The 12,318-nt window shown below is 38.3% G+C and overlaps 1 protein-coding gene across 1 annotated transcript in view; it reads right to left on the reverse strand.

Moving 5' to 3' along the window:
• MDFIC2 (MyoD family inhibitor domain containing 2) overlaps positions 1–12,318 on the reverse strand; it is a 110,002-nt gene that overhangs the window by 5,835 nt on the left and 91,849 nt on the right. The window contains exon 3 of the mRNA XM_039477646.2: positions 6,399–6,620. Within this exon, the coding sequence (XP_039333580.1) occupies positions 6,399–6,620 (222 nt within the window). The remainder of the gene's footprint in view (positions 1–6,398; positions 6,621–12,318) is intronic.

The following is a 12,318-nucleotide window of genomic DNA, read 5'->3' on the forward strand; positions in this document are numbered from 1 at the left end:
AAGTGCCAAATCCTTGCCTTCACCTACTAGCCCTTGCATGACTGGATTCCCACCCATTTCTCTGACTTCTGGATTTACTTTACTTACTTCATACACACAACCCTCCAGCCACACTGACTAAATTGCTGTATTTGGAATGCATCTGGCTCAGGGTCTTTGCACATGTGTTTTCGCCTGCATTGCGTACCCTGCTGCCCCACAACTTCACCCAACTCCTATTCAAACCTTTAGCTTTTTAGCTTTAAACACCTTCCCTCTAAATCACATCCTTGCTGAAACTCTCACAGCAACCTGTTTTATTTTTTCTTCATAGCACTGACCATAGGATGGCATGAAACTAATTAGTGTGTTACCTCCTCCTAATAGAATTTATGTTGCAAGAGGTAAGAAAGCCATCTCTCTCTCTGGTTTAGTGACTAAATCAATGAGTGATCTAACAAGTAAATATTGTAATCTTCATTTTTCAGATACAAGGACTAAGGTTCAGAGATTGTTTCTAGGCTGGGCGCGGTGGCTCATGCTTGTAATCCCAGCTCTTTGGGAGGCTGAGATGGGCAGATCACGAGGTCAGGAGTTCAAGATCAGCCTGGCCAAGATGGTGAAACCCCTTCTCTACTAAAAATTACAAAAAAAAAAAAAGCTAGCTGGGCATGGTGTCAGCCACCTGTAATCCCAGCTACTCCAGAGACTGAGGAAGAATTGCTTGAACCTTGGAGGCAGAGGTTGTAGTGAGGTGCGATTGCACCCCTGCACTCCAGCCTGGGCTATAGAGAGAGACTCCATGTAAAAAAAAAAAAAAAAAAAAGAGGTTGTTTCTGACTGTCCTAATCCTCCCAACTGTAAGATTTTAAATCACAGATTCAAATCTAAGTCTCTCTGTATCCGAAGCCTGTGGTCTCTATCCCACTGCTATACGTGTCAAATATTTAACCAAAAGCCATTCTGCAGCTCTCTAACTTTTTGTGGGGGTATTCATTTCTCTTCCCCTTCTTTATTTAGAACCTTTGTTTTGTAACATTATTTTGTTTAACTTATTTAAACTTTTTAAAAAGAAGCATTTATTAAGTTCAGGGGCACATGTGCTAATTTGCTATATAGGTCAATTTATGTCATGGGGGTTTATTGTACAGATTATTTCATCAGCTAGGTATCAAGCCTAGTACCCATGAGTTATTCTTCCTGATCCTCTCCCTCCTCTTACCCTCCACTCTCCAGTAGGCCCCAGTGTGTGTTGTTCCCCTCTATGTGTCCATGTGTTCTCATCATTTAGCTTCCACTATAGGTGAGAACATGTAGTATTTAATTTTGTTTCTGTGTTGGTTTGCTAAGGATGATGGCATCCAGCTCCAACCATGTTCCTTCAAAGACATGGTCTTGTTCTTCGTTATGGCTGTATAGTTCTCCATGGTGTATATGTACCACATATTCTTTTACTAATCTATCACTGATGGACATTTAGTTTGATTCCATGTCTTTGCTATTGCAAATTTTGTGCAGCCCTCTACATATAGCTTACACAGGCCTCCAAATAACCCTGAGTTGAGCACTCTTATGATCCCTGTTTATGGATGAGGAAATTGAGGCAATGACAGTTTAAGAGGCATGCCCCAGGAAACATAGGCTATTTCAGCACCTTAATTTGAACCCAGAATGGCTCCTCCATAGTTTTTAACTAGGAAGCCAACCTGCCTTCCATAAACCACTCCCAGTTTCCTTCTGACACACTTAAGCATGCCACAGGCCACTGCCAGCTTCCTGACGGCCTACTTCCCTCTCCATTCCCTCCTCTGTGTTGGATTCCCAAGACTGGCAAAGAACATTTTCCAGTTGCTTTTAGTGGCTTCTGTCTAGATTCAGCCAGTAGGAGGCAGTAACAGGAACCTGTAAGACAGGAGGAAGAGAAAATTCAGGGTGCTTCTCCTCCCGCTCCTTGCTTTGGGTGGAGTCTTAGGCAGTGGTTGTATCTTCTCTTTGCTTTCATCTTTCTCTGAACAGCCCTTCCCTCTGTGGCTCTGGCTAATGCCACTGACTAGTGGTCTAATAATGGTTAGTGTCTAGTGGTCTATCTGATAGTGATTGGTGACTGACTAGTGGTCTATCTGGTGATGGCTAGCGACTAGTAGTCTATTTGATAACAGTTAGTGACTAGTGGTCTATCTGCTAATGGTTAGTGACTAGAGGTCTGTCTAACTGATAGAGGTTAATGACTAGTAGTCTATCTGACAACAGTTACTACTAGTGGTCTCCAAGCTCATAGCAGTCCACTAGTGATCTGGAGAGACAGAGGGAAGAGGTGGGAGAGGCTTCTTGTTGTTGCTAATGTCTGGGTAGATTACTGTTTACTGTATTTGTCTTTTCTGTTCTTCTAATATCTTTGTCACAAGTTCTTTGTTTTTTTAAATCTCTCTATAGAACACCTGGAATCCTGGCAGAGGCTCTAATCACTGCTATCAAAGGGCCCACCTGGCTTTCCCATTCCTTAAACCTGAATTAAAGAAGGTTTAATATGGATCAGAGACCTGCAGGCTGCATCCTCAACAGTGGTGTTTCTTTGTGAGCAAAAAGCCATGACAAAAATACCTTTGGGTTCATTTCCTTTATACACCCCAGAGTACCTTTAGGACATGGAGGCTGTGGTGTCAAAGTGATACCCTAATGACACTGAAGAATTGACACAGCTTCCAGAGGTACTAAATGTACAACTGGGGACTGGTTAGTTAGGAGGGAGAATCTCACTCACTGGAAAGCATCATGTTTAATTAGAGTGGAAAAGGTGGCAATGCAACAAGGTTCTACAAGCACACTTAAGGGCAGCCTCATGGCCACGGTCCTGCACTTCCTGACTCTGCCCTCCCAACGTTGGGTCTTGCCACCTTGGTGCCCACAATTAGAAGGTGGGAGGAACAAGAGCAGGCACTGTATTTCCCGAAGCATTTCTGAGCTGCGGAAACACACCTCCTGATACCCCAGGACTCCTAATCCTAAGTGGCAAGAATCACTCTTCCAGAAGTGATCCCAGACAAATCACAATCCTTCCTCCTCCTCCCCAAAGCAAAGAAAAAAACAGTCAACATGATACCAGCCCAATTAATGTGCTATCATAGAGAATTCAGCATCATAATGAGATTCATGACACAATGAATCCACCGATTACTAAAAGTTTCCAAAAGTATAAAAATCAGTTCTCACTCCCCCACACTGAGTTCTTTAAAAAACTGTCTGTAATATAGAATGGGAATAAATAAAGTGTGATTGAATGCCTTTCTCTAGCTGGGGTATCATCCCTGATGTTATCAATTTTAATAGCTACTTAAATATGTCAAGATCTATTTAAGTTCAGACAAGCACAACTAACACTCAAGTCAGTTCTTTAGAACTAGAATGACTAGATTGGGGTGATACTAAGTAAATTTGTGCTTATGTTTTTTTCTGAGCAAATGAACTGAAATAATTAGAAAATTGAAACATTTTATAAGGTGACACTAGTGCATTTAATTGTATGAAATTTACAGTGTAGAAAATGTAATCATTTTATTCAGTAGCCCATGGTGTAATTAAGACTATTCTTTTGAGGTATCTTGTATTTATGATTTTTCTCTTCCTCCTGGATGAGATGTCTCAAATTCAAAATTATACATCAATTAGGTATAGTCTCAGGATTATTTTTAAGGGGCCTGTTTTCTAATACCATGTGTATTTCTGATTTTCTTATCCACAGGGAAGCTTTCACAATCAGGAGACTGGAGAAATAGAAGCTGGGACAAGGATAGTCCTCTGGACTTTTTCCATTTTATTCAGGAAAGGGACCACACACGATGAACCACAATTTAATAATAAAGTAATGTTTCAGCATATAGTGTGTGATGTGCGGTAAAGATCCTTTTAAATTCCCATCAGAGCACACACCATGAACTGTGTTAATGGATGTAACACATTTTACAAATCTGCATGTGTGAGGCTTTTCCATCCTGTTTTAAGTGGGGCAATGTATATAAATAATAGATATTAGCAATTAAGCATCTATTCCTATGCACTCATTTATACATTTGAAAATAAATTAACCACAAACTACATGAAAGTGGATGCAATCTTCTCTTTTCCCTTCTGTTTTCCCTGCTGTTCCTGAAAGATATTTCTGTATTTATCTCAGTACGAACAATGACCCCAGCTCTCAATTTCTGCATCCTTAAATTAATTACTATCAAAATTCTCTAAAATACTAAGTGAGTCTGACTTAACTCTTGATTTCCTTGACGTTTGCTGTTTAGGACAATGAGAGTTTCTTATCACTTTTTGTGGGCCTTAGGCTGCCTTCTTTTCTGTTCTCTTTTGTCCAGGTACCAAAAGCTGTTACTTCACTGGGGAGATTTTTCACGTGGGAGAAAAAGGACAAGGGGACTACCAGCTATGCCGTCAGCTTACAACCTGAATTTCCTGGAAACTACCTCATTTAATTATCCTCATGAATGTCCTCTGCTCTTTGAAAGAAGGGCAGTCAGCTGTTTTTTTGTTTTTGGGGTTTTCGTTTTGTCTTTTGCATGAGGCTCTTGAGTGTCAGTTGCCATTTCAAGGGAGTAATGATTTGGGCCCTTTCCTGAAAATACAAGAGTTCAGGTGTCCCGCTAGGTGGCTTGGCCCCTCTTATTCCTCCAGTATCACTGATCGGTCAGATCATAGTGGTTCTGGAGGGAAAGTATGTTTCACTGTGTGGATATGTACAATGGCATTTCCCAGTTCTGGGATCATTAACCTAATTCAGTTATTCACATGATGAACAGTATCCACACATTCCTGGTAAATTTGATAAAATGCCGTGGCATCAAGATGGTTTTTCAGAGGCCTCTCCAGCATTACTTGTTTTCTCGACTGGCATTAGTCTCTACCAAAGCTAGAGATTTGAGCATAATCCTGAATTCAGAGTCATAACCTGATAGCTGCAGGCCAAAGTTGGCCCAGTGATATGTTGTTGGGAGTGTCTCGAGCTTTGTAAAATAAATTAAAGTAATTATAAACACTGGAAAACTTAGAAATTTTACATAACACTCCTGGTCTCTGAATTTGCTTGGAAAGCTTCAATATCTGGCAGCTCTGGACCTGTATTTTCTTCTGGCAACAATCAACTAGAACTGCATCAAGGTAGTGACCTTTAGATAAGCCATTTGCTCTCCAGCTTGTCATAGTCCTCACCAATCCCTATTGTTTACTTCCAGCCTACTTAGTATTTATATTATCTGCAGGCAAGCACAGGCAATTAGCCTGTAGTTTCTGGCCTAAAGCATTCAGGACCACATGTGCACAAGATACCACATATATAACATTGTTAGAAATCTTGTCTTTCCTTACTTTCTAAAACCATAATCACAATCATGGCTGACAGTGAGTACCTACTGTGTACCAACTTTTGTACTAGGTGCTTTATACATGTTATTTTATTTGATCCCCAAAATACCCCATGATGCTAACTAGCTTAACATATAACCAGAGACTGAAATTCAGAGATGGTAAATTTAAAAAACGTGTCCAGTACTATACAGTTAATAGACTTCAGAGTCAGAAGTGAAACTGATGTGATTCCGAAGGTGCTGTTATTCAAAGTTTATTTAATCTTTTTTCTTATTTTCAAAAAGTAAATATGAATTTAAATGTAGACCAGAAACCATACTTTATTACATTTTCCTTTGAGAAACTCCAGGGTTTCGTTAAATGCAAATATAGATACTGAACACTACAAAATTCCTGAATGGTTTGTCTCCTGTAAAGGTCATTGCAAAGTTAATCTGAGTAAAATTTCATATCTTGGTGTGGAGTCCATAATTTTGAACTTTATTTGGCTGATTGTTTATTTAGCACCAAATCAATTTGAAATTGGCTTTGCAAACGAAATGTACCCTTTATGTCAAATATAGGGATGGTTTGGTCTAGATTTGCACTGATCAGAATGCCTAGGGCTAACTCCCAGAGAAACCATCCCTTTCTCAAAGATTGCTGGTTTAGCATCTTAATATATTTCCAGCATTTTAATACTATTTCTCCCTGCCTTCTTCTCCTTCTCTCTGACCAGCAGTGTAGACTAAATAGTCCCATATCTGAGGAGAGAAAGAAGCTTGTCATTTTTCTTTATCTACCTCATAGCCCCATAGTAAGAATGATTATGTCCCCTTCCAGCTATTTAAAACACGCTGTCTCCGATTCCCAGCTTTGAGAGCAAACAATCTGCCAAGCACCTCATAACTGCGAAGTGACCTTGACATATGTCATTCACTAGAGTTTTCAAATCGAAGTCTTCCTGTTTAATATTCATAAAGACTTTTTTTCCCCTAACAGCATATGTGATGATTTTACAGGGGGTGGGGGTTGGGAGCTTTATTTAGAGATGGGTTGAATTGTGAGAAACATACCATCGGTGTCTCTGTGATGAACTGAAGTATCAGTTTGGAGGTAGGAAAAATTTGTTTGGCATTCTTCAAGGGAGGACAGTGATGTGCTGGATTCTGACAGTTTTTTCTCATTGGGGTTTTCCTTGGCTGGTCCATCTGTGATATTGAATTCAGATACTGAATTTATAACGATAGCATTAATGGGTTTCTCATCTGCATGCTTTTCAGTTGTGAGTTGCGTATCTAGACAAAAAAAGAAAGAAGACATACAGAAATCCACTATAGTTTATGTGACCTAGTGACCTAAGAATAGACATTTGCAAAAATTTTCACATTTGACTTTTATAAGATTAAAGTCTTAAGAAAAAGAATGAAGTATTATTGATCAAGACAATTTTGAATGAAAATATAAGAAGAGTGCAATTATTATAAAATTATATACACATTGCAAACTTTACCTATCATCGTCACTTGTAACACTTATTTCTACTGTGTTTTTGTTTGTTTGTTTCTTTGTTTCTTTGTTTGGTTGGTTGTTTTTCAGTTCTTTGTTTTTTTTTGTTTGTTTGGTTGGTTTTTTTTGGTGATGAGTAGGGCAAATTAAGCAATTCATTCACTTGGATCAACAAAATCTCACAGTATGTTTCCAGCCTCCTGTCATAGTGTATTATTAATCTGAGGTCTGAGGAGCAGGATAAGGATCTTATATGATGGGCAGTACCGCTGAGTTATTCACATGATGTCAATCAAGTCACCTTATTTCTTTGTTTTTACAAACATCACTTTCGTCCTCTGTAAAAAGAAAAATGGATATAAAAGAATAGTTTATAAGCTTATTCCTGCTTCTGTTCTCATAACCTCACAGTAGCTTTCTTTAACTTGGTGTTTAAGTTCCTAATCAGGAGACAGCCCATAAGCCTTTGAGGGAATGCTTCTTGGGAACATGCTTTATTTCCATGTAACTGTTTGGCACAATTGCTAAAGATGTTCAGGCAATTTCTAGCAAAGTTTCTGACTGAGATTCTGGTTTGGAGAGCCATAGAGAAGACTGAGAAGCCCCAAGTATCTTAAGTATTTTACATCTCCTATGTAGTTGGCCTTCCATATCTGTGAGTTTCACATCCCCAGTAGAACAAATTCTAGATACACAGGTAGAAAATATTCAGAAAGAAACTCCCCAAATAACAATATAACAATAAAAATGGTACGAATAATAAATACAGTATAACAACCACTATACTAATACTATATAGTTACATAGTATTCGGTATGATAAATAATCTAGAGGTGAAGTAAAGTATATGGGAGGATATGCATAGCTTATATGCAAATACTACATCATTTTATATCACGGACTTGAACCTCTGAAAATTTCGGTATCCGTGGAGTCCTGGAACCAGTTCCCCTCAGACACCCAGGTACAACATTATGATGCATTCTCATGCCGCATAATAATTGGGAGTCTGCGCGGTGACAAGCACTGGGCAGTATATTGGGGATACAGGGATGACAAAGACAGGCATGGGCCCTGACCTTCATAAGCAGCAAACAAATCAACAAATAAATAACTGTGTAAGTTACAGGATTGAGAAGTACATGAAAGAGAAGCATATCATAAAATCATGTTAGAGAGAGGACCAGACTAGGTAGTGGTTCAGTCAATTTATTACTTCCTTACAGCCACTGAGCAAAGTCTTAAGACTGAGAAGAGAGTTAATAGAAGAAAGTATTCTCAAACATTCAGCCAGGGTAATGATGCCCAGAACCAACTTAAAACCTAAATAAGCAACTGTCCTCATTGTTTGGTGGCACAACTGGGAGGTGGTCAAGAGGTGTTCTTGCGAATTGCATTCCCATTGCTAACACAATGGTGGGTTGGTTCAGTAATGCTCATTGAGTGACTGGAATTCATAATTATTGGCAACCTGGTTTGATTTTACCATGCTTATGCAGCTCAGTGCAAGAAACATATTCTTGCCAAGTCCATGTTCATTTTCCTTCCAATGTCGTTTCTTAGTTTGGGGCCAATGGAAATATCTAGTGGGTTCTGCCTTCTAAGGCAATGAGTTCTAGACTTTTCTGAAGAATAGAATCACCTAGGAAATCTTTTAAAAATCAAAATTTTTAAAGCTCTGGTATCCTCCTTTTCTGGAGACCAATTAAATCACAATCCTTGGTGGGAGAAGGGAATTTTTGAAGCTCCTCAGGTGATTCCAACATGTAGACAAGTTTGGGAACCACTGTGCCAGGGATCTTCAGCATTTGAGAGTGGAGAAAGACAGAGAACAGCCCACTGACTGACGCATCAGTGATTTTCAGAAACCAGTTATAAGATGGTTGCTCTCTGACTCCTAGCTGGCACCAGAATTAGCAGTCTGGTATATACAACTATCTTAGGTCATTTTCGTTTCTTTCTGGTCTTCCAAACAGCCTTGGTTTTCAACGATGTTTAATTTCTATTCTCTTTCTTTTGTGTGCTGACTTTAAATTTCTTGGTTGTGGTTTCATCCACCCTAAAAAAGACTGGCAGAAATAGGGATTCAACAAAACATCTATTGTTGAAAGAAATTAATGTATTATTGAATATTTAAGTAGAATCAGCTCTACAGATAAGGAAACATTCAGCTTCCTCTAACCCAAGAGGGACTCACCAAATTAATGATATCATGATGATGAAAAATAACAATTAGTTTATTTTTCTTACTTGAGTATCAAAATATACAGTAATCAGCTAATATTGCAGACAGATGGACATTCAAATGATACCTTAGAACACTAACAGCAGCATCAATATTTTGGGCCAGATAATTTTTTGGCATGGAAAGACTGTAGGATGTTTAGTGGTATTGTAATCCTTTACCAACTAGATGCTAGCAGCACCTGACACTCTAGCTCATGACAATCAAAAATGTTTGTGCACATTGCTGTATTTCTCCTGTGGAACAAAATCACCCTGGTTGAAAACCAGTGCTTTACATACATGTACAAACACACACAGAGTGGCATGTATTTTATGTCAAGTTCTATGTTACCACTTATATACCTTATTGAACTTAAGCATCACAAAGACTCTAGGAGGTGGATATTGTTAGCCTCCCTGAACAGATGGGAAATGTATGAATGGGTATCCCCAGTTAGCAAATGAATGAAGGTAACCAAAGCTAAGAGAGTTTATTTAGGTAAATTGTCCAAGGCCTTCTCCTTATTCAGTAGTAGAACTGAGATTCAAATCTAGGCCTGGTGGATTCCAAAAGCTTTGTTCTTGTCATTTTCGTTTTTATATTATGCAATGTTTTCTCTGATTTATTCTTAGCTTTTATTTCTGCTTCCTAACTACTGAGAATGCACATCAGCAAAACCTTCTCACCCTGAATACTATGATATGTCACCTGCCCAAAATGGAGCCTTGCAAATAGTTGAGTTTTACACACTCGCCTCTCCCTGAGCAGCTTTTGCAAAGCAAAACTACCTTCTTTGCACACTCAAGGAATCCTGCTTGTTCCATTACAGCTGCTTTATCTCACACATTAGAGAGCAGCCCAGAAAGAGCTGATAGATAACGAGACCTTGATGAGTATGGAGATTGCAGTAGCTATTTACTTAACAGAATTAATTAACAATCAGTTCAAATTATCACACGTAGTCAGGCTGCATGTAATTTAAATTGCTTTTGCACAAAGTAATTCAGTAACAAAAAAAAGTTGGATAGAGGTTACTGGAATGTAAGAACATGCGGAGAATACAGTATACAGCCAAGTGGTATATGATTCTCTTTTTAATTTTGTGACAATTTTAAGTATAGCATTTTGAATGTAAGTGGTGTGCTACATTAAGCAACCATTTGGAGCACACTAGGCTTGTACTGAGAGAATTTTATGGAGAAGTTAAACTGCCATTCATAAAGTTATTTTAATTCTATATCTCTGTTTATATTTTTATTTTTTTTTCATTCCTCAGTGGGAACTATCTGTTGCTCATTAGAAAATCATCTGACATACACACATTTGAGAACCCAGTCTGTTCAACTCAGAATTGTGACATCTGAAATGAGTCACAATTTTTGGGTGAATGCTACTGACATGTTCCGTCTTTTATAGATGATGCTAACAATAATTTCCTCAGATTCAGATTCCTTCCTTTATGGTCTTATTTGACATTGCACCCAAAGTACTATAAAGTAGCATAAGCTCAAAGGAGAAACATATAAAAAGTGGTATCACATCTTCTGCAGTGAAAATTATTTTAGAGTTAAATAAGGAACTTGTGAAACTATATTTGGGGTGTTATACATAGTTCTTGACATTAACTTAGAGAAAATAACTTTTACCAATAGTAAAAACAAACCAAAATTATGAAAAAAATAGAAGCTGATCTGTATTTCATAGAAAAAATTTAAAGTGAATCTTAAACATCAGTGAAATAGAAAATTCATGTTTGGGCTACAGGTAATTGCAAGAACAAATGGACATAAACTTAAGAGAAAAGATAGTTAATTAAGTTTTTATTACTGTTGAGCAACTGTTATTAATTTAATTCAATTAACATTTATGGAGTACCCACATGCAATAGATGAATCACTGTGACAGGAGCTATTAATTTATTTACTCTAAGTTATTAAGGAAACATTTTAATGATTTTCATTTTTGCTCTCTAAATGTGACTGTAATTTTTGCATCCATTTTTTTTCTCATTTGAGTCTTTATAGATAAAAGCATTCAAACAATGAATAAGTACTACTTCTTCTTCTTTAGGTCCTCTGATTCTATTCTTTTTTCTTCCATTCTTTTCCCATTTTCCTTTCTCTTCTTTTTCCTTTTCCGTTTCCCTTTCCCTTTTCCTTTCTCCTTCCCTCCCCTTCCCTCCCCTTCCTTCCCCTTCCTTTCACTCTTCTTTACCTTTTTCCCTTCCCTTCCTTTCCCTTCCCTTCCCTTTGTCATTTCCTTTCCTTTGTTCTTTCCTCCTTCCTCTCTGGTGTAATTTCCCATCTGACCTACGGGTCTCTATTATCAGCCTCTGTTTTCCTCCAGCTCCTTCCATGTATTTGCTCCTTAAGACTTTGTCCTTTTAGTTTCTTTCTTCCTACCCTACCCTTGAGGCTGTATTTGTCCATACTCACAATGTCACTGATTTCTTTGTGAAGTTGATCCTAAATCTTCATGCAGCTAATCACCCAGAGATGCAGGCAATATTTGCCAAGCATAAACTACATGCCTGCTATTGTGCTAACCACTGCAGAATTCATAGAACAACAAACGGTTTCAGTCCTCAAGAAGCTCACAGTCATCATAAATTATGGTTTCACACTATTGGACATTTAATGTGCGTAACTAGCAAAATTCTTTTAATTATGATGTCTCTTTCTACTAAGCCCCTCATTCTTCTCCTCAAACTAGATAACTCTGGCTATCCTTGGATAATTCACAATTCAGTTTTTCTTTATTGCATTGTCATTTTTCCAGTTCCCTGGGCTTAAAACTCTTCTTTGACTAGCCCTATCCCTCCATCCAATCATTTACAAGTTCTTCTTATCCTTCCTTCTAAACATCTCTCAAGTCCATGTCTGCTTTTTCATGTCCATCACTGCCACTCAGGTTTAATCCTCTGTGCCCTCATATCTGGACTCTTCTCAGTAATCATTGGCTCTGAGTACAGTGACAACTCTCTTTTAGATATCTTATGCACTGTATTAATGGCTTACTATTACCTGAATATTTTCCCATTTTCTCTCTTTTTTCTTTTTTTTAAGATAGGGTCTCACTCTGTCACCCAGGCTTGAGTGCAGTGATGGTGGTGCAATCACAGTTCACTGCAGTCTCTACTTCCCAGATGCAGGTGATCCTCCCACCTCAGCCTCCTGAGTAGCTGGGTGGCACTATAGGCATGCACCACCACACCAAGCTTATTAGTATTACTTGTATTTTGTACAGAGACCTGGTTTCAC

Source organism: Saimiri boliviensis, chromosome 8 (genome assembly GCF_048565385.1).
Source record: "Saimiri boliviensis isolate mSaiBol1 chromosome 8, mSaiBol1.pri, whole genome shotgun sequence".
Taxonomy (NCBI): domain Eukaryota; kingdom Metazoa; phylum Chordata; class Mammalia; order Primates; family Cebidae; genus Saimiri; species Saimiri boliviensis.